Consider the following 27,975-nt stretch of genomic DNA (forward strand, 5'->3'; position numbering starts at 1 on the left):
GCTACTGGTCATTCAACGATCTTCAGTCACATCAAGTTGTACTGTAATAAGTTAGATATGGTAGAAACACAAAAGCCTGCATGAAAATAAAATATTCTGTAATTTCTGTTACCAGCGCAACGATGCCCTGGTGAAAAAACAGGACGAAATGAGCATCCCAAGAAAGGTTCTGGGGACACTGGGACCAGTGTTCCTAAAGTGGCACTGTCCCGTCCAAAACGGGACGTCTGAGTATCAGACTTTAAGAATTAAGAAATGTTAATTCCGACAGAATCCATACCAGATGTTATTTCATATGAGGACCAGATGACATTCCAAATTTGTCATAGGTTAAGATACATATTTGAAACGTTAAGATACATATTTGAAAAGTTATCAACAAATGATCTATTATGTTGTCGATTTTACAGTATATTGAGGATCTATTATGTTGACTAAAACAGCATAACACTGTGTAACAATTTTTTTTTTTGTTCCTGGGTAGTAAGTGTTATTTCCTAATTGCTTATGCCTCAAAAGTATAGAAAATGGCTATTATTCCCCACTAACTTTGCTTTTGTGACCAGACAGTGATATTTTGAAATTTACCTATTTCCAATGAGAAAACGGGCGAATTCGTGTCTTTTCGTTCACATAAAGTCAGAAAAAAACAACATATGAATCCAAATGAACATGTATTTATACTAAAGTAATACAAAAATGACTACAAAAGATTTAGAAGCGAGTAGTTTTTCGAGATTTACGATTATACTGTAAATCACTTTCACGAATCAGCCCCAAATGTACTAGTCTCCCATCACGTTCTCGTTATACTGTCCTTGGTAGCGGCGTTCACAGTCCAGTATATCCTGGTGGAAGCGCTCGCCCAGGAACAAAAATTGTGTTACATAGTGAATCAATCCATGGAGATACTAAAAATGACATTTTTATGTCCTCTGTATATTTTCATAAATCAAAGTTAGGATGAGTTTACAAATATTTACAAAAAATATTTGGAAACAAAGGCATATTTATTATTTACTTTAGAAATTGTGCATTGCACTTCTAACAGTAGGCTATACTAAAACCACTGCGAGACTATCCAGCTTACTTTGCAAGGTCAGTTACGAGTGCCTGAAAATATAAATACTGACTGACAAATGAAATACCTGCAAATTGACCGATACTACTACATTATGGACCTGAAAGAATTCTGAAGACCTGCTCACAAACACAAACACAATGAAAGCGGTTCCTAGCCTAGCTGTATCACTTTCCATGGCTCATTGAGGACACTGGAACAAAAACATTTTTTAAACGTGTTATGTCGGCATCACAAAATACATTTCAAACACTTATGTCGACATCACACGTCAAATTCTCTCTGGATCTCAATTTTTTCCTTCTATGTTCATAAGTAGCTATGTAATGCCTACAGTAATGCATTCAGTCATAATTGCAGTGTGGAGTAGTGGTTAGGGCTCTGGACTCTTGACCGGAGGGTCATGGGTTCAATTCCCGGTGGGGGACACTGCTGTTGTACCCTTGAGCAAGGTACTTTACCTAGATTGCTCCAGTAAAAACCCAACTGTATAAATGGGTAATTGTATGTAAAAATAATGTGATCTGTATAATGTGAAATAATGTATAACGTGATATCTTGTAACGATTGTACGTCGCCCTGGATAAGGGCGTCTGCTAAGAAATAAGTAATAATAACAAAGTAAGATTCCAAGCAAATCTATGTTAACTCAAGACCTGTCACGTGTTTTATACACTTACGGTTGCATTTATATTGAAGGGGTTACACATTTGACCGTGCATTATGCTAAGCACTTCCTGATAAAGTGGCGTCGGGATCGATTCAAAACTCAATGAACTGCTGTGTCAAAATGTTCAGTCCTTCTCAGCTGTACTAGACAGGAGCGCTGCTTTGTACAGCTCTGCTATAAAACGCTCAGCCCTCAGTGTCTGCGCACTAAGTGTGATATGAATCTGCAAACAGAAGGGTAACACCGCACTGAGGAATTGTAGCACAGAGAGCATCTTCATTTGGAAATATGCAAAGCGCTCAAAAGCAAAACTCCCCACAGCCAAATCCAAGCAGATCAGGTAAGACTCGCACTTTCATTTCTGTTCTTATTTTAAATTGTATTTGGCAGCTACACAATTTCGGTACTGGTAGTTCTGTATACTGTAGCCACATACCTCTATGGAGTAGCTACAAGTACATTACAGTGTAAAGTGTAAGGTACTTGTTTTCATTTGGAATATTTACTTTGAAAAACAAAACTACTTTAAACAAATTAATTTAGTTCTGATATATGTTTGGTTTGTTTTAACGTTCTTTGTTTATTTGATGGAAATCCACATTGAAATGAGTCACTTTAAAAGTAACAGGTAAAAAACCCCAAACGAATGCCCAGCACCGTTTGACATTGTATGCGTTTTATTTTAATTATGCTTATGGTTGATTTAAATATCATTGATCCTATCTGGACAAACCACAGCTACATTTTGGAACAATATACATTACCAGGGAATCAGCCAGGACTGGATCAAATCTACTCTCATAATGGAGAAGTATTAAACGATAGGACTTCTACGGAACATTTCTGTATTCATTATAAGGCTAGTTCATAGCTATAATAATAATAATATTAATATTAATAATAATAATAATAATAATAATAATAATAATAATAATAATAATAATAATAATAATAATACAAATCGTTGTGAAAACGTTAATAGTTAAATATTAAATACGTAAACAATTAACTCTGTAGGGATTTACCATTGCTATCACCGTCCTTTGCCCTATATATATATATATATATATATATATATATATATATATATATATATATATATATATATATATATATATATAAATGTAACGCCAAATGTACATTATTATGTATAAATATTATCATATTAACTATGTAATTCCCATTTCTGTATCACGTATGATACAATGCTTAGCCACCCCTCTTTATTATGATTGTTTACATCCAGCCTCTCAAGACAGTATTGTTCATATGCAGTACATTATGTGTTGTAGGACAGAAATTGAATCTTACATAAATAAGATAATTTCAGAAGTACTTGGACAGTACAGAGTTAAACATACCGGCATAACATGTTAAATATATGATGGAAATTAATCTTCTACTATTATTTCACCCAGGCTAATGTTCTGTAAATGCATGGCATTATTAAAATGTAATCTTAGGATGTTCTTCAATATAGTGCCTGTTTGTAATTTAAAACAAACAAACCAATACATACATTACTATAAATGACAGTGGACATAGAATATTAGAATATTAGTTTCATAGCCATCCTTGGATAATATGGAAATATGGGTTTAACAATAGGGTACCCTACCACAGGATAACTCTGGCATTTCATGGAATATGAGCTGTGTGAAGATTCTTAACTAGGTTTACCATTCATAGATGAACCACAATGCTTCCTATGTTTATAGCTTGAGCTTTGTGTGAATGTTTAAAAGTATTTGGTACAATTATACAGATTTTAGGGTTGCATCAGAAATTAAACAGTTACCCTAAGCTTTTGATATTCATAGTTCTATACAGCATATTCTAGTTTATATTTAATTGCATTTAACAATAACTGTTAAATAAAGAAATGTACCCTTAATATCTGAATCATTTTAATGCAACTGAATGTGAACATGGCAATTACCGGTTTCTTGGATAGATTATCAAGTTGAAATGTATTTTTGTTTACGACTGTAAGTCGCCCTGGATAAGGGCGTCGGCTAAGAAATAAATAATAATAATAATAATAATTCAGATTTAAGAATTTTTTTTTAAATCTAGATTTCTGAACTAGATCTCGGCAATGTTGAAAAACTGAAAAGAACAGGAAGGAATAATGAAACCACCGGCTCAGCTGAAAAGTGATTCTCATTGTAGACATTTACAATGCATTATACAAAGATACAACTACTGTAGTTCACATGACACCTGAATCAATTCTACAAACTGACAGAACGATGGACTGAGAGGCTATAGTCTGCATAGCCTGGCACCTTACTTTACATGCAGCTTTCTGGTTTCTCTTAAAGTGTTTTTTCAAGATGTATTGGGTCTAAAAGAAAGACCTTACATTGAAATCCCAAGTTGTAGTGCTAAATGTCCATGTAAAGACTGCTATCCATTTGTCGAATGCTTTTTTTGTTTCAGATCTGATCAACAGGAGGAAGAAGAAAGCAACATGGCTTGTTGTCAGCTTGTTGCTTTTGTCCTTTCTGATTATTACGCTTGGAATTTTCGCTACGACACGAACAGAAAGTGTTAGTGTAACTGGATATGGATCTGGGATTATTGTAAGTTATCTTCTTTGTTTTATGTTTTTATTGTAGCCAGACACTGCCAACAACTTGAAACAAGCTTTAAAACACTAACGCCTCAAGCAAACCATAATAACACAAAGAAACAAATCATCAATCTTCTTCTTCTCTCGTATACTTCATATTTTGTCTCCCTCTCTACACATCATCGATGCGATGAAGCCACTCAACAGCTTCTTCATTGACACTGGCCAAGTCCTCATCTTGGATTTGTGGGTGTGCTACACATTCTAGAAGGTGGTCAGCTGTTTGCAGTGCATCACCACAGTTACACATTGGGCTGTCATTCAAACCCATCTTATAGAGTGTGGCATTGAAGCGTCCAGCTCTAGAGCGAATCCTATTTAGTTTAATCCATAGGTTTCGAGGAAGCTTGTACCCAGGTGGATAAGATGTTGGGCTACCTAGAAAACGCTTGAGACGAGAATCAGCATCATCACATTTTTATGGTGTTTTTCACGTGCCCATAGGGTGCTGCTCCCACTTCCACACTGTTGCAACAGTCCTTTTGCCTCCTGTCTGAAGGTGTTTCTTGACTTTAGCCTCTTATATATGGGTTGCTCCATAACTTAATGAAGCAGGTGCTCCTGGTTTTGTTGAGCACGCTTACCAAGATCAAGAGTTGTCTTCTGCCTTCTTAGTTGTGGAGGTAGTGTGCCTGATAGTATTCTCATTGCTGAATTTAGGGCAACTTTGTTATTGTGGCTACTTCGCCCCCATTCTTGACAGCAGTATTCAGCAGATGCATATACTAGTGTGAGTGTTGATGTCCTCAGGGTAATGAAATTGGCTCCCCAGGTGGTTCCTGGCAATCGTCTCATAGCACCAATGTGAGAGTTGACCTTCTTAGATGTTTTCAGTAAGTGTTCTCTGCAGGTAAGACTCCTATCCAGAGTTACTCCCAGGTACACTGGGTTGTCTGTGAAAGGAAGTTAATTTCCATTCAGGTCAATCAATGAAGTGCTAGTTTTGTCTAACCTTAGTAGCACAGTAGCATTTTAATAAGTTTGAACTTCTAAAATGGTGACTTTCCTCTTAGTATTAAATTTTTATCTAAATATTAATTGTAGTTCCTGGTTTACAGGGGCTACACATTCATGGGAAGTGTTTCTGAATTTTGTATGCTGTTCTTGTGAAAGGCAGTCTGCTGTTTTTTTTTTTTTTTTTTAACATAGTGCTAGAAATGTATGTCTATATGTGCAAACCGGTCACTGCATTGGGATTTAGTGGAAGACTGCAGACAGACAAATCCAGCATATAGATAAATGTGGATCAGATCAGTTTAAACTAACCACACCAATTCACATTCACATAAACAAGTTTTCTCAGTGGACCAACAATTCCGTGCAAATTATGAATCACCCTGTATATAGAATGTATTGCCATTCATATGTATGTACCTGTTTAACTCATCCCCTTTTTTCTATTACAGTTTGCTTTCGGATCATTTTTGGGAATTCTTGGACTGTTTCTTGAAGAAAACCGCAAGCAGCTGGTAAATTGGACACAACGTTGTAGATGTATAAAACACTAGAACCTCTGAGTTATGAACACCTTGGAAATGGAGGTGTTCGTAAGTCTGAAAATTAGTTTTCAATGGTTTTATTAAATGTGTAAACCTGCTATTTACAGCCTTAATCTGGTGAATAATACAAGGATACAGCACAGCAATGCAATACTCATATTGTTATGGTTCTAAAGTCTTTAAACAGTACTATAAATGGAAGAACGCTACATTTAAGTTACCATTGAAATCATAACTGCAGCAAAAACACAGATTTAAATGTCCAGGAAAACCTGGGTTAACATAGTGCTGTTTTTTAAACAAAATGCATTCACGCAACTTGCTCAGTCATTCAGCTTCCTTTGGCTTAAAAACTAAAATGTTCCTAGTAGAATTGCCTGTACTTGCTTTGAAATCTGCCTCATCTCTGTCTGGATACTTTGTTGGTACAGTAAGTTTGCCTTCTCCATGTCCAACACATCGCTTATAGGAGTGCCTATCTGGTTGCTTACCACAGATTGGTTGAGTGATTACATACTTCTGGCTGAAAGTGGGGTGTTTGGTAGACCGGTCAGTTTATAAGTTCGAGATTCTACTGTAGTGCTACAGTAGATTATGAGCTTAAACATTTAAATATATCTTACATTTTATTGGGAAACAAAAATATTGAAAATAAAATCCTTTTTTTTTTTAGAAGTAAATGCTTTCAAGGGTTAAAGTTTGGTAACAAAGTTGGTGAATCATGTTATGCATGATAGATACTGATACACCCTTTACTATACATGATACAAAATCAATAATACATTTCTCAATAGCAGTAGTTCTGATGTTACCTTGAGAATGACTGTGCTTGTCAGACTAAGATTTCAATTTAACCTGGAGGACTTCATTGATTTCTGACCTCTGTTGTGATCTTGAACCATGAAACCAGCCAGCAGGGATCCTATGGAAACCTGCAATTTCTTCATCACAGCCTTTCCATATGCAGCAAGTAATATGTGTCAGCAAGCTATCAACTTCTTGGAAGAGCACACTTAAAAGATACTTTAGGTACCACTGTATTTGAAGCAGAAAGCATATTTATTTTAGCTTGACCATATGTTAACTTAAAAACAAAACAGTCTGAATTATGAAGAGATGTGTACATTTCTAGGAAACCTAGCCAAACTAAAGGAAACTTCTTCATGTACATAACTGCATTTATGTTGGCATTATTAAATATCTTACTATTGTTTTACAGTTCTGGGAAACATAGGTATGAACCAGAGAAGTTCATAGGAGTTTTAGCAGAATAAGTGTATGCATTTCAGCTATAATTGCATGCAGGATTAGCTAGAGTAGAGTAACAATTTAATGTCCACCTAGCACTGTTTTATTAAAATTGATACAAGAAAGATCAAATAGACTACACAAAACAAAATATAAGCAATTTGTTATTTAAAGCTATAGTGCTGTATACAGAAATACAGCAAATATTTCCTGATACCTTCTAATAATGTGCTTCTTATTTCCTGATTTTCAGCTTGGTCCCATTCTGATGAATGGGGAAGCAAAACATGGTATAGTCCATAGGCTATAATGGTATAAAGAGTGCTTCACATAACAAAAGTTATACAGGACAGTCAATCCCCATTTGAGGCTGATCTTATCAGATCTCAGCAACGATTGAAAGTTAGGCCTTGTCGGTACATGTGAACTGGCTCCAAAGCAAAGCAGATGCTAGCGAGACACTGAACTACTAAGACTTGTTTAAGTGGTGGACATGAACGATCCCAATGCACTCTTTTGAAGAAGACTGGGGTGTTTAACCACATTATCCATGCTTAATCCCTAAACAGGTCAAAAATGGTTTCCTTTTTTTCCCCCAACTCAGACTTTTTCCAAATATGCAAGGCTCCAGTTCCCTCCCCAGGTCACCCCTACATGAGAACATGTCCCCAGTAAAATGTTATCTGGTTAAATAAAGCATCTGCTTGTTTGATCAAGAAAAAAGGATCCCACACACTACAAATATAAGATGTGTGTACATTCTGTTTAGGTTGGCATGGGCCCCACAATCCACAAGGAGCAAGCAGCTACCAGTACTTCTTTCTGAAGTCACTTATTGCATATTGAAACTGTCAAGATAAAACAGCTTGATGAACAACGCATTTGAAAATCAAGAGTACATTAAAACTGGTGCCCAGGTCAGGTAAAGCTTTCAAGACCAAAGAAAGGTTAAAACCTATCCACCAGCCACAAGCCCCCTGAAGCTTATAACACATGTAGTGTAATGTGCACTCCATGCCAGGAAAAGTGTTGTGTACGTACAGTACAAATTATTATTAATTCTCTCCATGAAATGTAATCTTTGAATTTTCCAAGGGTTGGAAATATAATATAATCTATTGGTGATGTTATACTTAGTAAGTCCTAAGTATTCAGTTCCATTGTGTGATAACGCAGTCAGGATTGTTCTCAATAAATATCTGCAATATTTATACCCAGGTATTCCTGAAATGCTGTCTTTGGATTTAAGATTAAATGAATTGGTTGAAAGTATATTGTGGGAATATAAGACTGAAAAATGCAGGTGGCTATTGGGATTTAGAGAGCCGATGATGAGAATCTTCATTTAGTAATGATTTAGCAATCAGCTACCTTTAGCTTGCATCTGTTATGTGGAGCCATTATAAATATAATAAAAGAGAACTATAGAAAAAAATACTGTTATTGAATTATATTACAGTATATATCACAGTCCTTGAATTTATGGATGTAACTCCATTTAGATACCCCAGGGTGGCTGGTTGGCATTGCTTGTGTATGTAGAGTTCATTGCTGTGTACAAAATCATTTCTTAGTATTGTGCAAAAAAAAAGCAATTTTAGATTAGTAAAGCTCCTGACCAAGTTGAGAATTGTAGGAGTGATAAACCAGTCTAATATCATGTAGGAGACCAAATCAACTCATTAAGTTCAGTTATTGTATGAATTGGCAATACCTGTTATCGTCAAATATTTTGCTAAATGCCTTGAATATTTGTAATATTCAAAGGAGTGTGGGATAATGTTGTATAAATAATCTGATCAAAATACCCAAGCTGGCAATTCAGGGGACCGGTCCCCTTCCCATATAAAGAAGATGATGAGAGCCTCTATATAGAAAGTATTTACGTAAAACCAAAAGCTCTAAGTGTTTGGGTAAGACAGGTGATTCTGTCAAACTCCTTCTCTGTGCCCAGATACAAACATTGTGATTTTATAAATCACATTCTTTAATTATGTGATTAAACACAGTCCTCTCGTGGCCAGCGTTTTAGTAAACACTTTATAATCTGGATTAATAAAGGTTATTGGACATGTATAAGTTTTTATTTTATCATATTATTTTACAACACAGGTGACATGTCTTAGATTGCATCAGCCATTACCAAGGCTAATGCTGTGATAACCATGGGTAGGTGGTTGCTGTAATCTAGAGGTATTCCAAAGTGTTGTGTAAAGCTCTGAAAATATATAGGGGTATAGGTTGATCAAATTAACACCTTAAACCCAAACCCAGTCTGTTCTCCAATGCCACCAAATTCAAGGGCTTCAGGTTTGGGGTTAAGAGTGGACTTTTTCTCTAGGTTGTTGCATTACTATAATCCTGCCAATTTTGAATGTAATAGTATTGCCTAGTCCAACTGTGTTTTAAGTTACTGAAACAGGGTGCAATGCTTGCATAACTGCTAAATGAAACTCACCCACTATAAGCTTTGTTCACTCTGGTTATGGTGTTTATCAATAGACTTGGCTCTTTTTTTACTTTCATATTGCTATCAGTGTTGTAAAGCTGAATTAAGATTTTTATTATTATTATTATTATTTTCAAAAGCTTATGTGTGAGACAAAGTGTAGAGTTTTACAAAATAAGCAAGAAACTATTCAGAACTAGATATTCAATTTTCTTTCTTGCAGTTGTTTCTTTCTATACCAATTTTATTTTTTATTTTTTTGACTCCAAATAGCAGAAGCAAAAGAGTTTACACACAGCAAATTGGGGCATGAGAACAGGCAGGCCCAGACACTGTCTATTGGGTAAGGGTAGCAAAGTACCAGATGCCCGTTAACCAGGGTTTTATTCCTGTCTCCATGGATTCTGATAATGTTTGATTTTTCTTTCCATATCAGCATCATTAGGAGGGATAGATTTTTATTGTCTGATGACCTACCGCTCAGTTTATGTGACTGGGTCGCAGTTGTCTAGTTGGAGACTTGTGTAATCATGTTACACAAGTCAAATCATTACAAGTAAGTTTTACCTCATAAAATTGAATGCCAGCCAAATAACTGAGAGAGATGGGCTCTTCCAGTCGAACAAGCAGCAATTGGTCTACTACATCAATACATTTACACTGTCAATCATTTTCAAGGCAAAGGTTTTGACGAGGTGTCCTTGTCGGTGTAATTAAGAGATTTGAAAATTGACAGATTGTAAAGTGCCACTGCTATACAGTGCTGCAGTAATTTCAGGATGCCTGCAAAACTTAAAGCATCTGAACATTAAAGGCTGTAACAATTTTCCGGGTCTGATTTCACTTATACTGGACTGGACATTTACTGTAGTACTGACTTTGTACAGAAATACACAGAATACACAGACCATCGCATATGCTGAAAATTAACAGCATCTAGGGTCCATCTGATCCTACTTGCAATGGTAATGATTACAACAATGCTACAGAACACATATAATGGGTACATTTATTTTATGTGTAAATAAAAGATTGTGATTTGTTTATTTAAATAGACTTAAAATGAGAAGAAAAGGTGTCCTTCATCGTGTGTGTGTGTTTATGTGTGTTTATATGGCAATGGGCTTTTTGTTTAGTCACCTGCTTTGATTAATCTAAAAATCCAGTTATTGAATACACAGAACAATGGCTCCTGTCTTTAAAACAGAAGCCAAAAGGGAAGCCCTTTCAGGCCTGAATCTGACCCCAGCTCTCTCATCACTGCCCAGCAACTACTGCTGGCAGGCGTTCCATACCACTTGATTAATATACAATATATTATATTAACAGAAGGTAACCATTTATCTTCTACCTAGTAGTTAGGATATGTTGTTGTTGTTGAAATGATGAAAAGGTTAAAATGGCTGAATGTCTAAATAACTTTATAAGGTATACTTGTGTCTGGTCCACTAACAACAAAAGCACTGGGGGCACTGATCAATACACTGGTCTGATTAAATATATATATTAGTAAAAACCAGGGGTTTTCAAGATCTTGCTTTCATAATATTAATGCCATGACAACCAAAGCAGGAATGGAGACAGTGTTTACTGTATTGAGGCTATGTGAAAGTATCTCAGTGTTTCATAACATACACTTTGCAATGGTTACGTGTCAACTGAGTTGCATTTCTTTTTTATGTTTAGATTAATTCATAAAGAATTTAAAAGCTTGTCAGCAGACACATTCAAATTTCCATTCCTTGACAAAATGCCCTGCTGTGCGCTATACACAAACTCAATAAGCTGTTAATTTCTCTTTTTACAGTTGATAGCAGCCATCGTGTTTCTTAGTCTTGGGATAATTGCCTCGTTCTTCTGCCTGGTAGTGGATGGAGTTTTCATCGTGCTGAACATTGTAAGTTAACTAAAGTTTTATTATACCGTGTTTTATTAAACATTTACTTGTGTTACAAATCTGTAGAAATAAAACTAGTATTGTGTTTCAGAGCGGGAGCCTGCGTACAAAAACTACCATGAGCTTCATTATTTTGTGCTCAAGGAGAAAGGCTGAAAATGCTAAGTTGATCTCAAAGCATGTTTAAGCCTTTAACTGAACATTAAGGATAATTAAGTGTTTTCACTGTGGATTTACAAGCATTAGTGAATCGTTTCCCGTATATGTGAATTATTGTATTTTGTGGATGCTTATGCCTTTTCATTCCCCACCGTCTGAGTATAAGATGTTGAAGATATTGCTGGAAGTACAGGCATTGGTCACTGAGGTCTGAATCAAATTCACTTCATAGACTTTGCTTACAAGCTTTCAGCTCTCCTTTCCCACAAGTCTTGTAAAGCAGAGAATTTCAGATTCCATAAGCTTGAACTGGCTACATAGACTGCTGCTCATTATCGCCATGCAAGGGCAGGCAGGCGGGAAGCAGGCAAGCAGGGAGGGAAACTCTTCCAGCAGCTTTCATCCGTCCCAAAGAAGAAAACCATAAACTGGTATATAAAACCCAAGTGATTAATGTAGAGCTTACAAAGTTACAAAGTGCTAAGCTTCTACATGTTTGGATCAAGAGTTCAGGGAACATTTTAAGAAGTTATAAATTAAGTATCTGTTTGGATCATTTAACATGTCATGGATGTTAATTTACTGTGAACAAAAATGTTACTGATCCACATTCAATGTTCATTTCATGCACTTATTTAAAATGGGCTTTTGTTGTGATATATGCATCTAAACGTCTTATTTTTCCCGCTGAGAAACACAGTTTATATTAGCTGGGACATATGATTTGCATTAAGGACATATTGTTTCTAAATTTACACTTGATACTCAGTGAGACAGCTTGTCCCCAAGGCCACATTATAAATCCATGGCTGGTTGGTATTGCAACCAAGTCTTCAAATTGCATTAATGCATTTATACACACCTTTAATACATTTCAGACACTCGTCGTTCAGTTTATGTCATTGTAGTACGTTCTTTGATTAATAGTGTATGTTTGTTGTGTCTTTATTAGTCACATTTTCTTCTCCCTGTCCTCAAATGAATGAATTATTTTAAGCTTCTTTGTCTAATGTCATTTTGTTTCACAGGACCTGAGACCTCTGCGCGCAGGAAGGTGTCAGTATTACACAAGCGGACACAGCTACTTATACGAGAATTACTTTGCTTCTGTAAGTCATAATTGTCTTAAAGGGCAAATAACTTCAAGTGTCGTTTAAATAGTTTTTGTATATATGGGACAAATATCTGAAATACATGCATCAAATGCAGCCATGCTTTTTCATCTGAATTTCAGTATTTGCCCTATTCCCAACTACTCATGTAAACCTCAATGTGGCAAGATGTGGCTCAATACAAATTCTAATCTTAGAGGGGTGCTGTACTGGAATTAACAGATTTCTATTACACCATTTACTGTAGCTCTACCCGCTGCAAAGAGGAAGATAATTAACATGTGTCTGTTTGGCTGGTACCTTGTACCATATTATTAAACTGATGCTGTTTTTTAAATCATACAGTTTGTTTCATTTAACAAAGGGATGTGCTGGTTAACTATTTTAAAGGCTTGTGTAAAGAACTAAACATGGTCTGTGCGCCAGTATGTGTGAATAGAAATACCACAATCTTGAATAAGTAGAATTATGGTAAGAATATGTATTGCACAGGAGGTAAAAACATGAAGTAATGCGTTTTGTTTTAAATACTGTATTAGTCTGCTTGTTAACACTTAAATACTACCATACAATTTCAGTACACTTTAGTCCTCTCCTTCTCCTTTTGTACAACAGACCATTTTTCCTCACAAAATTCAATAGGTGGGCAGCAGTGTGGAGTAGTGGTTAGGGCTCTGGACTCTTGACCAGAAGGTCATGGGTTCAATCCCTGGTAGAGACACTGCTGTACCCTTGAGCAAGGTACTTTACCTAGATTGCTCCAGTAAAAACCCAACTGTATAAATGGGTAATTGTATGTAAAAAATAATGTGATATCTTGTAACAATTGTAAGTCGCCCTGGATAAGGGCGTCAGCTAAGAAATATGTTTGAATTTTGCAGGTACCTTGTCAAGGGTTGACAGAATCATGCAGCCTCAAAGTGCGGAGCGGCACATGTTATTGCTGTGACCTGTATGACTGTGCCAAGTAAGCATGACACCGTCAATCTTTTGTATACATTGTGGCAAAGTGGTTTGCAGTGTGCAGGTGTAGAGGTGATCCAGTGCTCAGTAATAACAGACACAAGACAGTTCATGGTGAAAAGCAGCTCTTTTATTTGGCTGGGTCGCTTGTTTTGCAACTACAAATAATAATACCTGGCTCTGCACAACAATGTGTATCGCACAGGTAAACCACAGGGTTCAGTCCCGAAATAATAATAGACACTAAACAAGACACACACAAACACAGCACGGTCACAAGTCCAGAGTGAGTGCTCTTAGTGAAAGTGGTGATTTTGCAGGTTTATACGTGTACAATGGTGAAGTGTAGTCTGGGTTTAATTGCAGGCTGTTTAGCTACAGCGGATATTAACCTTCTATAAACGATAAACGTAACAGTTTAATAGAGAAACAAAACAACACACAAAAACTCACGGTTTCTTTATAACACAGTACTCCTTCACTGGTTCTTTCTTAACCATAACATAGGAACAGATTGCTTCGCCACATCCCCTGATATATCCTCAGTCATGCCCCCTTCGGTACCGAGTGCAATCACGTATCCTCCAATCCGTGACTGACACATCGCCTACCGCATTAAGGTGATGACTTCTGGTATTGTGACTCCGCCCCCTTTCTGGATGGCCGACTTCTGACTGACCCTGGAATGAAGTGTCAAACCATCCAGTCCGGGGCACACTGTTCCTGTTATACCGTGCCCTCACATGTCAGGAGGGAGATTGTTGACTAGGATTCATTCACTCTCTGTCACAACATACAAAAGATATTCACTTTTGGAAGCCGCGTTGTAACTCCATTAGTGAGAAAAATAAATATTGTTGACATACCAGTACTGATGGATGCTGTTTGTCTATTCTTTTAAATGATTTCCATTGTTCTTGATTTCAAACCTCAAGGTCAAACCTATTTTAGGAAGATGAAACAAAGCTTTCACCATAAAACTTTCTTAAATGTCATTTGTAACTCTGTACAAAGTATTTTCTATTCTTCATTCTCAAAACCCAGACCCCGATTCCACACATAGTGGTTAAATGGTTATTTTATGTACTCACACAGAGTTGTTTGGCCAGCATCGTCCCACGGTGCATCACTTTCTGACACATCAGGCTTGAGAGTTTGTCAACGGTTCCCTTTTAATGCTCTGACCACCAGCCGGTCAAGGAGCCACAGCCAGCCAACTTTCGAATGCTATTTGCTGTCAACACACGCAGCCGGCAGCACATCTCTGCAGTGTCTGGCTTCCTTTTATTTTAAATGGAAACCCATCAAAATACGAAAACACACTATTTACACGTGCAGGGCCTGAGCCCTACCACAAGAACCCATGTACTTTAACAACCAATTGTGTGAGAAATATTGAGGAAGATATAGCCTACATATTTTATGTGTGAGGTATTTATAATGGCCCTGTTGATATTAGTTTTCTTGCTTAATAATAATTGTTTACCAGTCCATCATTTGTCTTGGATTCGTTTATTTTTGTAACTAGAATTATATACAGCCACCAGACTGAGAGGGCAGGATGAAGTCATTTTCATATGAGAAAAGTTATATGAGGAAAGTGAATTATACGGTATTACTTTCAGATGGTTAGGCTAACACAATAATTAGAAAATTGATTAGGGGACAGCAGCCTTTTGACCTAGCAAATTGCTAAAATACTTGGCCCCCAAAATCACACTTGGCCTGCTTGTCTCCTGTGCCAGATACATTTATCATATCTTATCTATAATTTCAAGGTTACATTCCTTTCTACTACTTACCCCCACAGGCCTGCATGCAGTTCAAAATCGGGTTGCCACATTTTGCGCATACCATGCGCCAGAGATCATTCACACACCACATTTATTATTATTATTATTATTATTATTATTATTATTATTATTATTATTATTATTATTATTATTTATTTCTTAGCAGACGCCCTTATCCAGGGCGACTTACAATTGCAAGCAAATACATTTCAAGTGTTACAATACAAGTAATACAATAAGAGCAAGAAATACAATAATTTTTGTTCAAGTGTGACAAACCACAATTCAATAATACAGCAGATAATAGTGATAGTCACATCAGGATATTATTAAATAGTGATAGTTACATCAGGATATGATTAAGTACAAAATACTACAGGTTAAACACTTGGCAGATTACAGTATTCTGAAGTACAGGGTTTATAAAAAGGATACATCGTTAAAAATAAAGACATGTGATGTAATTTGGGACAACATGAAGAGTTTGTAAGAATTACCCTGAGGTGCTTATGCTATATCAATTCATGATGATAATAGAATAAAGTAACATTCTTTACTAAATAATTGATTGTGGCTGGTAAGGGGGTCTGGGGTGCTTATCTGTAAAAGCCAATATCAAGTTCCCTTATAAAAGCTTACCATATTATACCATTGCAAAGTGTAGCAAGGCATATTGGAAGTATGGTGAAGCACAGGTATGGACTGTAAAGCAGAGAAAGATATGGTGAAGCATATTAAAAACCATGGCCAAACTGTGGTAATCTATTAAAAAATAGCTTAATATAAGCAAAGGAGAAATGTGGTAAACCTGCAAAATTATTGTGAAAATGTACCATTGCATTGTATTACAGTGTCTTCAGTGAGCTTGGTCTAGTGTTTGTTAAATCAGTAAAGTATTGCAAATTCTTGTTGTGCATTGGAGGTTTTTACATCACATGAATATTGTATGATCAGTAGACCTGGTGTGATTGAGAATCTACAACACAAAACTATATTCATGTACCTCAACGCCAGACATAACAGTGGTTGTGTCGGTCCAAGACAGGTGGCAAGCCTAGATTGCAGTTCCATGTCAAATGTTATGTATCCATTTTATATCAGGGCAGCAAGGTAAACGATAGTAGGGAAGTGGTGGCGATGGAAATTGGAGTCTGAAACACAAATAATATATGAGGCCTCTTGAATCTTCAAAGGCTTTTGAAAAAAAAAACAGAAACTATGATGCAAATGTATTTTAAACTAGGAGTAACATTTAATATATTTTCACAGTGGGGGATACTTGAATAATCACTATGAATACGTGGGTGTGAGAAGCTGCCAGGAAGTCCTATCCCTGTATGTGATGATCTGGCTGTTGACAGCCCTGAACCTCTCAGCTTTCTTCCTGGGGATTCTCGCTACAGCTGTGCTTGGCAGTATTAAAGATGTGGTAAGAAAGGTTGATTCTGGTGCATAATATTGTCATTATATCATCAGATAACATGTGTTTCCAAGATGTTTTCTTGAAAAATGAACAAACAAATGGATTTTTTTGTCTTCAGTGTTGTATGTTCAGCAAAGCTTTTGTTTTAAATTATAATCTATGATCAAAATAATAATAATAAAAAAATGTTGAACACAAGTAATGCTGTTGAAATATGCTTGGCTTAAACTTTATATCATCTTGTTTTGCTTACAGTATATACCCTGTTTACACCATCTGCTCACCCACGATCTGTCACGCAGAATCAGTGGAAGGAAACACTTTCAATACTAATTTAAAATATACAGCTATGGCCAAAGTTACGTACTGAATATTGAATTACATACTGCTTTGTAGTTTTCCATATACTTAACGAAAAACTGACAAAAATGTGCCATATCATTTAGTAGTTTCTTTGATTACATGATGTTAAATAAAATATCTAAATTATGTTCTTTTTTTTTTAATTATGTCTCAATCCTAAAATTCTAGGTGATGCAAAACATTTGGCCATAGCTGTATATCTGTTTTGACATACAAAACTATTTGGCATGATCTGTAATACTTTTTCTGTTTCTTTGATAGAAGGGGTCTGCTGTAAGTCCTGAGTTAAACACTCAGCTTCTAGCTCCAACGAATTACAGACACAGTTACATTCAGCACAAGGAGCTCAATGGTGCATTGTCACCGACTGCCCCTCTTCTGCAACAGGACCCAGGAGCCAGTTCATTGTATCTGGTTAGTTGTTTCACACAGTAATCCTTCAGAGTGATGATAAAGTTTGGAAAAATGAAATGCTCATCAGCAAAGCACTATTGTTACACTAATGACAGGATAGAAAACACTTTGAAAGCCTTGCCAAAGAGCAGTGCTTATGCAATCATTTCTGCGAGGCATATTGATTTTTAAAAGTTTGCCTTGTCTTGCTAACTGTTTCCAATATTGTGCGTTGCATTTTAATGGTATGTCCTCTTCTCTCAAATGAGCTTTGCAACACAATTTGTATTCATTTGCTATACCTGCGATTTCTATTTAGCCTTGCGCTTGGTCTTCTGTGCTAGTTTTGACTTATCTGACTTGCACAGTCTTTACCACTTAAACATCTCCAAAGTCATCTTATGGTGATATAATGACTAGTTTTATTGCCTCATGAATGATCTGCACATAAATTAGGACATTTGTCAAGATAGTCATAAGCCTTCCAATTGTCAAGCTCTGCATAGATATACTGTATGGTATATTTATTAAGAGTTCAGTGGTTTGTTTTTTTTGGACAAGAATATAGAAAGTGATAATTGCAAGTAACGTTATTTATAACTAGTGATTATTTGGTGTGATTTGTTATTGTTTTGTTTTTTGTTTTTCTTCAGAACCCATCAGTCCATTTCACACCGCCAGCCCTCTCAGAGCTGACACCTGCCAGTCATCCAGATACCCGGAACCCCCCTCCGTTTGCACCCCTTTATAATCTTCTGCCTCACAAAACAGCAGCAGGATATTCAGTGTGAGGTCGTCATTACCGCAAACAGCTTTTTTAATAATGATTTTGTAAGTCAGAATGTTAAATTGCTTTTTTCACATAAATCAGAAAAGTGCATTATGTATCATGCAAGCAGTAAGATTAATACATAGGATTACCTGTATGTGATTTTTTTTTCTAGTTTAGTAGTGAAAGTTATATAATTTGTAGGGGACTTGGTGTTCCAGTGGACTCATCCATTCGCAGTGCTGTGCAAAACCAAAATACTTCCCATTTAATACAAATTGTATTCAAGACCACTCATACCTGCTAGGAGATTTGAACATGTTCTATAGAAACTGTTTCAAAATATACTCTTGCCAATGACGATAGGACTGCTGTTGAGACCTGCTGTTCTAAATTTCTATGTAGCATCATGATATGGCTCATTCTATTAAGCACTTGCTTGTTATAAAACATGTATTTAGATGCATGTATTCAGTTGTGAATCACAGCACCTAAGAAAGGATAAAGCAATGTGTGTAAAAAAAAAAAGTTTGTAAATATCTAAGTAGATTTTAAAATGTGCTTTTGTGTGCTGTATTCATAAATGCCAGCATGTTTTAGAATTGTGCTCTATTTTTTGCAAAAATGACATCATTTTAATATTTTATGTAATCAAAGAAACTACAAATTGGGTTATGTTGCAGAAGAGGGGCAGTCGGTGACGATACACCATTGAGCTCCTTGTGCTGAATGTAACTGTGTCTGTAGTTAGTTGGAGCTAGAAGCTCAGTTTTTAACTCAGGACTTACAGCAGACCCTTTCTATCAAGGAAAAAGAAAAAAAGTATTGCAGATCATGCCAAATATTTTTGTATTTCAAAATAAATACATATGGCCAAAAGTTTTGCGTCACCTAGAATATTAGGATTGAGACCAAAAAAAAACAAAAAAAAAACTATATGAACATAATTTAGATATTTTATTTAACATCATGTAATCAAAGAAACTACTAAATGATATCGCAAAAGTCTACCGAAATCCAGAATAAGAGTACAGTATCACATTTCAAAATGTCACATATTTTAATTCAATCAGTTTTTTGTTAAGTATATGGAAAACTACAAAGCTGTATGTAATTCAACATGTTAATGTAACATTATTAAGCAGATTTAATTCGACTTTATGAAGCAAAAATAGTTAATTCTATGATGACCAACTTTTGGCACAGCTGCAGTCTCCAAAGTACTAAAACTTAAATAGCCATGGTTGGCAGATGATTTTCATTTCAACTGATGTTGCTGCCAAATCCCACAGTTAACTTCCTGTTAGTATTAGATATACTAACTATGTCTTACACTCTTACAATACCCTTGCTGGTTGCTTTCACAAGGCTAAATCCCAAGCTAGTGTGGCGTCTGCCATGGGTAGAGCAGGGGGAATTTAAAGTTGAATAACCTTATTTCAAATGTAGTCAAATACACCTGAAAAACTACGCCACCCCTTGTTTATATAGAGGTTGGAGCACCACAGGACTCTAATTTAGAATTAAAGAGAAGTGTCAGGTTAGTTTAACAGGTGAGGTTGAAATTCAAAAAGAAACACCAAGTATTCAGGGTCTGTAGAGAAGTTAAAAACTATACAAAGATAACCACGCCATGGAGAGCATGGAAAAGGACACATAGGAAATGTGATAACTACACAAAGAAATTTGAAACTAAAAGGGAAACGAATATGAAACAACAAAAAACACCAAGTGGAAAATAAATAAATGCACAAAATAAAATGTGCAAACAAATATCAAATCCCCAAATCAAATCAAACGACGTGACTAATTCTTGCGTCTACACACGCTGTGGTGGGGTTGCACTTTGTTATTAAATTACAGTGCAAAAGGCACATTCAATAATTAATAACGCTAACCAAAACACAAGGTGTATAAAATAATAAAAGGAAAGAGAAATGATATTCCAGAAATAAATTGATTGAAATAAAGAGGAAGGTCAGTAATCATAAATAAATAATAACCAAATAAATAGTCAATAAAAAGAGGATTGGTAAGCATAAAGAAGCAAATAGACAGTAACTAAACAACAGTAAACAGTAAATCGGTAATAAACAGTATTCGGCCCTCACGTTCTTGGGCAGACTGCTGTGTTCATAAACCATACAGCACCCCACAGATTGCCCTACAAGCTGTTAATATGCGTACAAGTTGAAGAAGTCTCACACAGTTCACCCTATATTGGTTTGCAGTTTGTATTTGAAAATGACCCTGGAAGACAAGACGACAGGCCCAGCATTCTCCATGTCTAACCTGGCTAGCGTTTCCATTTTTATGGAGCTTCTTTAATGATAATTGGGTATAACTGCAGGCCGGCAGTGTCTCTGTGGGAGGCCTTGCGTGCGCAGCTTCCAAAACGTCACCACTACCTACGCTATAATAAGCAACAATGTAGCAAACTAAAGCAACAACGAAGCAAAGTGTTACTTTCAATTCCATCTGGTCTTTAATCTCTTTTATGTTCTACATATTACAGCACATACTGAATTCTGATCAAATTTGCAGCATTTCTGAAGGAAGAGTTTGTATGTACAATAAATACAAAATGCCTTTTTGTAATTCAGATTTATTAGATACTAGCTGAAGTACCCAGCATTGCCCGGGGAAATTCAATATTTCAATATTTCATGCATGACAAATTGGGGAACGGTAGCCTTATGGTTTGCTTTAAGTTACCGATCTTGGGTGTCGCACAATGCGCTCGGACCCCTTTCCCTTTTTTAACTTAATTTTTTGGGGGGTTTTGCCATTTTTACATTTATTTTTTTTTACTTTTTTTGGTTTCTTTAATTTGAGATATATGGCTACTGTAGTGATCCAGCAATGGTGTTACTAAATAAAGTACCCCGGGGGTCAAAATTTTGGATCTAAACATAGCCCTCGACCTTCCCCTGGATGAAAGAGGAGGCCATGCAAAGTTTGGTTGCACTGGCTCCTGCGGGGTCCGAATGCATAAAGGAACAGACAGACAAACTTTTTTCTTTATATATTAAGATTTAAAAAAGTTGAATACATTCCAATATATTTATAATAAAGAAGTTATATTTTATATATTTTTGAATCTGTTAGAAATGTGCACAAACAAAAATGGTTTTCATTTTTAAATGGCTTTCCTGAAGATCTTTGTGCCAATATCATAACCAGTGGACATTTCTATTTTTGTATAGGACTATAATGCATGTTTCTGTTTCTGTTGGTTATGTTATTATACAAATATAATATAACCCTATATATCCATAGCTTAATTAAATGCTTGATAACACAATTTAAATCTAAATACACTTTAGTAATGCTTTATAAGTTAACACTGTGCAGTATTCCTGACACCTTCAGTGAGGCTACATAACGGTGTAGCATTACTGTGTATTATAGCCATAATGTAGTGTTCTTTTCAAATAAATCATTACCAAAAGTGTTGTCTGTCATGCTAAAAAATGTGTTTTACGAAAAATAATAATAAAAAAAAACATTTGTTTTAGCATTCACTTAAAGTAAAGCCAAACATCTCATCACAGTATAATTTTAAGCTTCAATAGTTCTTCCAATACCTTTTGAGGTAGGAGTTACTATAGATGGTAAACTACTCAAAGTTGAAATATTCTGTATAGTAGTGCATCTTAACTTTCTTCATGCAAAGTACATTTTTAAGCAGTAATTTAGTTACTTGTGTGGTCTGGGTAAATTAGTAGTGTCAGTATGAAGTAGCAACTATAGCTGCAGTGTGTACATGATCATATTAAAGTGAGCAATTTCAAAAAAGGAAAATGTAGTATGTTGTGATTTTACTAAGTGGACCTGGTTTCATCTCTTCCCATTTTATTTTTAGAATAGTAAGTGATGTTAACGGAAATTCAATGATGATCTCAGGGCTAAAAGGCTGTGTTAGTTGGATCAACTGCAGTTTAATATTGAATCCCCAGCATGTCTAATGTCCTAATGTGTAATAAATAGTGCTTTCACTTTCCAACTCCGAGTTGCTGATCAGCGGGACAGCTATGGGACCGAATGCCACCGTATTTGTTCTTTGCTGTGTCAACATCCACACGATTGCCTTGTATCTTTACTCGCATGCAGCCATGATAATATGAGTTCACTGCAGCAGGATCCCAATCTATAAGAAATCAAAACATTTAGTTAATCCGTTTCACTGTTTTCCGTTACCGGTACCATACTTAACAGAGGTTTTACAAAAAAATGTAATCACCAGTCATAAAGCTAAACTGAAACCACAGGCTGCTGGGTCTGCAGTCTCAATGGCAATGGCACATATGGCCAACAGGGACACCACCATTTTCCTAGAAATGTTCCACTAGGAAGGGGGCTCCCGAGTGGCACATCCAGTAAAGGCGCTCCACGTGGAGTGCAGGATGCACCCTATAGCCTGGAGATCACAGGTTCGAATCCAGGCTATGTCATTGCTGACCGTTACCATGGGTTCCTAGGGGGCGGCGCACAATTGGCCGAGTGCCGCCCGGGTAGGGAGGGATTAGGTTGGCAGGGGAATCTACCGTTCAACACACCAGCGACCCCTGTGGCTGATAGGGCGTCTGCGGGTCTGCAGTGGAGCAATTTGCTGGGGGATTGCAGCGGTGAACCAGGATAAAAATAATAATTGGACATTGCAAATTGGGGAGAAAACCAGGGTAAAAAAAAAAAGAAAGAAAGAAATGTTCCACTAGGCTAGGGCAACATGCTGTCCCAGGGTCAGCCTGGTGACTGCCAGCAGATAGATGGCTTCATCTATGGGATTTCACTTCCCAGGTTTGATTCATTCTGAAGAAGCTTACTTCTCTTCTATAATGCCACCTTATCCACAAGATTTCCTCGTGTATGGAGAGCCCTACTGCTTTCAGTTACCTGGTAATCCCCCAAGGTAGACTGTGGTGCCTGGTTGGTCCCACACAGCCTGCAGAGCTTCAAAGTCGTCAGCAACGTTCCAAATGACTTCATCTTCCAGTGATTTGAACACTAGCTGTTTGTTTGCTAGGATCAGCTGCTGAACCTGGAACTCACCAGAACAAAGCTCTGGAGGGAATCTCAGAGAACCCAGGTCCTTGCCAGCGAAAGTCAGAGTGAATGCCTGAAAAAATACATTTTTCTTTTTTTAATAGCTGCAATTTTTTTTTAAAAAAGTCTACACTTGATATAGAACATGCCCCGTTGTGGATTGAGAAGATTGCTTGTCAGATTGGTGTAATTACTTACTGTTCTTTGTGCTCTGGTGGACTTTAATCATTTACAGTAATAGATCTTGAGAATTTACTCATTTCTTAAAACAGCTGAGATTGAAGACCGCTTTCTAAACATCAACACGTTTCATTTTCAAAGTAGTACCTTAACATAATTCAACACCTGCCCTGCTTACTAAAACTTAACATATAATCCACACAGTTTTACAAGTTTCTTTAATCAGCAGCCTGTTCATTATGTTTCATTTTAAAAGGGTGTACATTAACGCAATGCTTCCTCAAGGTCAATAACATTATACCAGGAGGTCAGTTTAGCGACAGGACAAAGGTATATAAAGGTCTAATTTTCCTCTGGTAGTACTGTATTTACACCAAAATGAACTGGGGTGTAGGGATTGACATTACCTGCTGTGTATCATTCAATGCAATAGAAAATGACAAGTTGTTTTTTAAATCCAAAATGGCAAACAAAATTCCATTGGCAACAACAGGTCTCAAAGACAGTTCCACGGTCAGACTCCAGTTTTCAGTTTCCTTCATGCTTAAATTATCAATGAACACTGCAAACAGAATAATATATAAACAGCTTGGTACATACAGTAAAATAGCCATACAAAATACTGCTCTTTGGTTGACTGAGTAGACAAATGTTTTGGTTTGTGTCTTTTTTTACTGAACGACACCTGCAATGACTGCGGAACTTGATTGACTTTAATCACAACAGCAGAAAAAAATATAAGAGGATAAATAATATAGCAACTGTAGGTAGTCGAATGAGAAACCTGCTCGTCCTTATCAGTGGCAATCATAGGGTGAGATATCCAGGAAGTCAACCAACAAGATGAATGCTTTTACAGTATCTCAGGATGCGTTTGAGGCCTATTGTGTAAAGGACTTCAGATTTTAAGATCGTTGAGCAATAGGAATGTTGGCCTCTGTAATTTATAAAAAGGACATGAGCCTTACAATGTGATTCGAACTGAGCTGCTCCATATCCAGGGAAATAGGATCCTGGTACAACACTCTTCCAGCACCTTTGGCTTTCAGAAGATTCGATGAGCCGGTTTAGAATGGGGGTCTCCTGTCTGACCCAGTCCCAGTTACGGAGACAGCCATCCAGAGGAGGGTTCAGCTGGAACAGGACAACAAAGAGCTGACTGTAACCCACACAAATATGCATTCGCTAACACTTTACGTTAAGTCTCTAATTACTGTGTATTTACATAGCAGTTACTTAGTAAATACATGTGGACTTACACATAATTACAATGTTATTATGCAATGTACTTAATGTGTAATTGCACGATATATGTAAGTACAATATATGTATCAGTAAAGGGTTAGAGATAAGGTTAGGGTTATATTGTGCAAAAATATTTACACATGAAGTACATTGTAAACTATGCATAATAACACTGTAATTATGTGTAAGTACGCATGTATTTGCTAATCCCTGCTGCTTACTGTATACAGTGCCAGCGATTATATCGTTAGTAAAAACAAAGTAGACTTTGCTTGCTGTTGCTGTAACTTACAGTGAGTTTTAGACTGCTGTTTGGAAACATAGCCCCAATCCCAATCCTCAAGACCCCTTTGCCCTCAACATCTTCGTTTTTCATTGGTTGATGATTTCTAATAACTTCCTCTTTGTTAACCGTCACAATTATAGTAGAATTTAGATTTGCAATGGAGATCTAGAAGAAAATGAGAAATGTGTTTTATTTTTGTGATGAGAGTGTGTCTGCAAGGTTACACACATGAAGCATCAACGTAATCTGCTGTTACTGCTTTTAAAATCCATGCATTTTTAAAGATGTTGCTAGTCTTGCTTTGCATTGAGGTCAGTTTTTGGATACCTGCTTCCATTCTCCATCACTGATGAATGGCCCCCCAGTGACAGCAGTCTGAGAAAGATAATTCGGGAACTGTATCTCCAGATAATGTTTCCGAAGGGCCAAAATAAACCAGTTGTGTTCTCCTCCTATATCTCCAAAAAATATGATTCCCTCCGGGTCGAATGTGCGTAACTCAAACTGGGATTTAAAACTGTAGATTTTAAAAACAATACAAAGGTTCATTATTTCAGAGTCTCTTAATATGAATAAGTGCCAGCCCCATGTTGTGCAGAGCAGTGTATTGCATGAGATGGGGCTGGCAAATCCTGCCTATATATATATATATATATATATATATATATATATATATATATATATATATATATATATATATATATATATATAATAAATGATGTATGCTATATAGATATTCTTATAAAACTGCATTATCAAGACGTCATCTTTAGAAACATAATTAAAAGAAAACAGAAAACAATACCTAATTATTTCAGAAAGCTTAAACTGCAAGACTGGGATTGCTCCTGAGGAGCCATTTCCAATGTACAGAAAATTGGATGGTTTAGAGTCATCGACTGCTACACATACATCCTCAGCCTATATAAAAAAAAAAAAAAAAAACATCAATCATTTTGGAAAACATGAATTAAGTCATATTCAACAGAATGCCATATGCAGTTTAAAGCATAAACATGCCTTCCACAGATTGGACAAAGAAGATGGTCACGATAGACATGCACTGTGATGTGAACTGTGTAACTAAGCGGACATGGCAAATGACTGTAGGAATCGAGTTTGACAATCTAGGTGCATAGTGTGGTAACTAAAACACATGTTTCCACATTGAGGTCACAGCCAGATACTAGGCACAGCGTACCATGATGTTATTCCAGACTTCTAAGATATCAAGGTACATAAAATTTACAGCAAACAAAAATAAAAACGACAGTTACCAGATTGTTCAAATTAATAAATACTGTAGTCAAGGTTTCAATTAGCCGAAGTTTCAATGAGCAGTCAAGAAATTAATTGCAATTGGCAGCACTTTCCAGTACTAAAAATGTGGCTTGGATTTCCTGTTGATTTATTTCCAATATTAGAAGGGAATTCAGTTCACTCAAGAAACCAAAAAGAATATTTGGTAAAAGATCCATTAACAATTATATTACATTACAAACATTACATTACATTACAAACTACTGTATCATTACAATACATGCATAGAAAGTAAACACAATGATCCCTGCAACACATATTCATCAAAAAACAAGAATTAATGAACCTAGACAAAGTAATCATAAACAAACACAGGGTTGGTTATAAGAATAAGGGATAAATGTATGACTGGGTTTATTAAAGCTATTTTATTGTATGAATCTGAAGTATCTCAACATATTAACTGCATTATTCCAAATCTACAAAACGAATTCCAAATCTATATTAGAAACCTCTGAGTTTGTATCCTCCGGGCAGGAAGCTTCATTTGAGGACACTACCACACGGTAGATGACCGCTGAACATTCAGATATTCCCAAGCTTTTCGAGAGTTTTATTTCAGGACACATATTCAAAGTGTTGTTAGTAAGATGTGCTTGAATATTTTGCTGTTTTAGTTTTAAAGTACAGTATGCAACATAGGCTTTAAATGATAATACAGAAGGAAAGCATAAAGAAGAAAATAATTCATATTGTGGAAATATAACCTAATGCTATACAACAATTTGAAGTGATTTACCTTCACAGTATCTGTTTCTTTGTTTGTTTCCAAAGACACAGCTTCTGTTACCTGTTCACGGTGCACCAAAAGAATTAACAGAAAACCAGCTCTGAATAAAACCTTCATATTCTTTTCTCCGTGTTCACAGACTTGTGATTTCAGTTCCCTCCTCAAATGAACTGTTTTACTGCTACCAGAGATGGGCAATGCTGAAGTTGCCACTGGTGCTAATAAATACCTCCAAACACTCTAATCTTATCTTTTAAACACACTGACCCTGGCATGCTCCATATGGTGTCTGCAACAGTTTGAGATAATTTATTTCTCATAGCATTAGACTAAATATGTACAGTAGAAAGATAATAATTGTCATTTGACATGTGTATCTTAGTTACATTGTGTAACCTGTCCTTGGTCAATTTCTGAACAATAAGCAGAAAAGATATCATGAAGCTTACTTCAATTTGCTAATCTGAACATTTTTGTGAAGGAAAAAATATTTTGGCAACAAAACACTGAGAAAAAAAAATTAAATGGATCACTTGAGGGCTGGTTGGCAAAAAAGAGCTACACATATCAATGTGGAGTAAAATAAATTCTAATTTAGCTGGATTTAAAATTATGCTGGATACCTAACTCCATTTTACAATGACACTGGAAGACTAAATTGTGATATAATTTTGATAAAGTTATTCCTACAACAATAACAACAACAGCAAGAAG

The 27,975-nt window shown here is 36.2% G+C and overlaps 2 protein-coding genes across 3 annotated transcripts; one reads left to right on the forward strand and one right to left on the reverse strand.

The window, feature by feature from the left end:
* Window positions 1–1,837: 1,837 nt before the first annotated feature.
* Window positions 1,838–22,252, forward strand: LOC117416433 (transmembrane protein 255B-like). Of its 2 annotated transcripts, none has more exons than XM_034027488.3 (9): window positions 1,838–2,091; window positions 4,194–4,336; window positions 5,793–5,855; window positions 11,390–11,479; window positions 12,667–12,747; window positions 13,632–13,717; window positions 16,776–16,935; window positions 17,557–17,706; window positions 18,339–22,252. In XM_034027488.3, the coding sequence occupies exons 1-9, from the start codon at window positions 2,040–2,042 to the stop codon at window positions 18,474–18,476; spliced, it is 963 nt and encodes a 320-aa protein (XP_033883379.1). In that variant the 5' UTR covers window positions 1,838–2,039; the 3' UTR covers window positions 18,477–22,252. The 2 variants fall into 2 exon arrangements, with proteins under 2 accessions (XP_033883379.1, XP_033883378.1); XM_034027487.3 differs by having other exon boundaries at window positions 1,841–2,091; window positions 17,554–17,706.
* On the reverse strand, window positions 20,917–27,507 carry LOC117416427 (vitamin K-dependent protein S-like). The gene is made up of 8 exons (XM_034027481.3): window positions 27,271–27,507; window positions 26,017–26,132; window positions 25,539–25,728; window positions 25,218–25,376; window positions 24,649–24,814; window positions 24,088–24,242; window positions 23,351–23,573; window positions 20,917–22,604 (listed from the first exon to the last, which is right to left on the reverse strand). The coding sequence occupies exons 1-8, from the start codon at window positions 27,376–27,378 to the stop codon at window positions 22,450–22,452; spliced, it is 1,272 nt and encodes a 423-aa protein (XP_033883372.3). The 5' UTR covers window positions 27,379–27,507; the 3' UTR covers window positions 20,917–22,449.
* Window positions 27,508–27,975: the final 468 nt, after the last annotated feature.

The sequence above is a fragment of the Acipenser ruthenus genome, chromosome 12 (genome assembly GCF_902713425.1).
Source record: "Acipenser ruthenus chromosome 12, fAciRut3.2 maternal haplotype, whole genome shotgun sequence".
Taxonomy (NCBI): domain Eukaryota; kingdom Metazoa; phylum Chordata; class Actinopteri; order Acipenseriformes; family Acipenseridae; genus Acipenser; species Acipenser ruthenus.

Excerpts from the sequence above, each read along its gene's own strand:
- LOC117416433 (XM_034027487.3), top strand. The coding sequence starts at position 2,040 with ATGCAAAGCGCTCAAAAGCAAAACTCCCCACAGCCAAATCCAAGCAGA. Across the intron at positions 2,092-4,193 it reads GCCAAATCCAAGCAGATCAG|ATCTGATCAACAGGAGGAAG; the intron begins GTAAGACTCGCA and ends TTTTTGTTTCAG. Across the intron at positions 11,480-12,666 it reads TTTTCATCGTGCTGAACATT|GACCTGAGACCTCTGCGCGC; the intron begins GTAAGTTAACTA and ends TTTGTTTCACAG.
- LOC117416427 (XM_034027481.3), bottom strand. The coding sequence starts at position 27,378 with ATGAAGGTTTTATTCAGAGCTGGTTTTCTGTTAATTCTTTTGGTGCAC. Across the intron at positions 25,377-25,538 it reads GTGATGGAGAATGGAAGCAG|ATCTCCATTGCAAATCTAAA; the intron begins GTATCCAAAAAC and ends ATTTTCTTCTAG. Across the intron at positions 22,605-23,350 it reads CTACCTTGGGGGATTACCAG|ATTGGGATCCTGCTGCAGTG; the intron begins GTAACTGAAAGC and ends GATTTCTTATAG.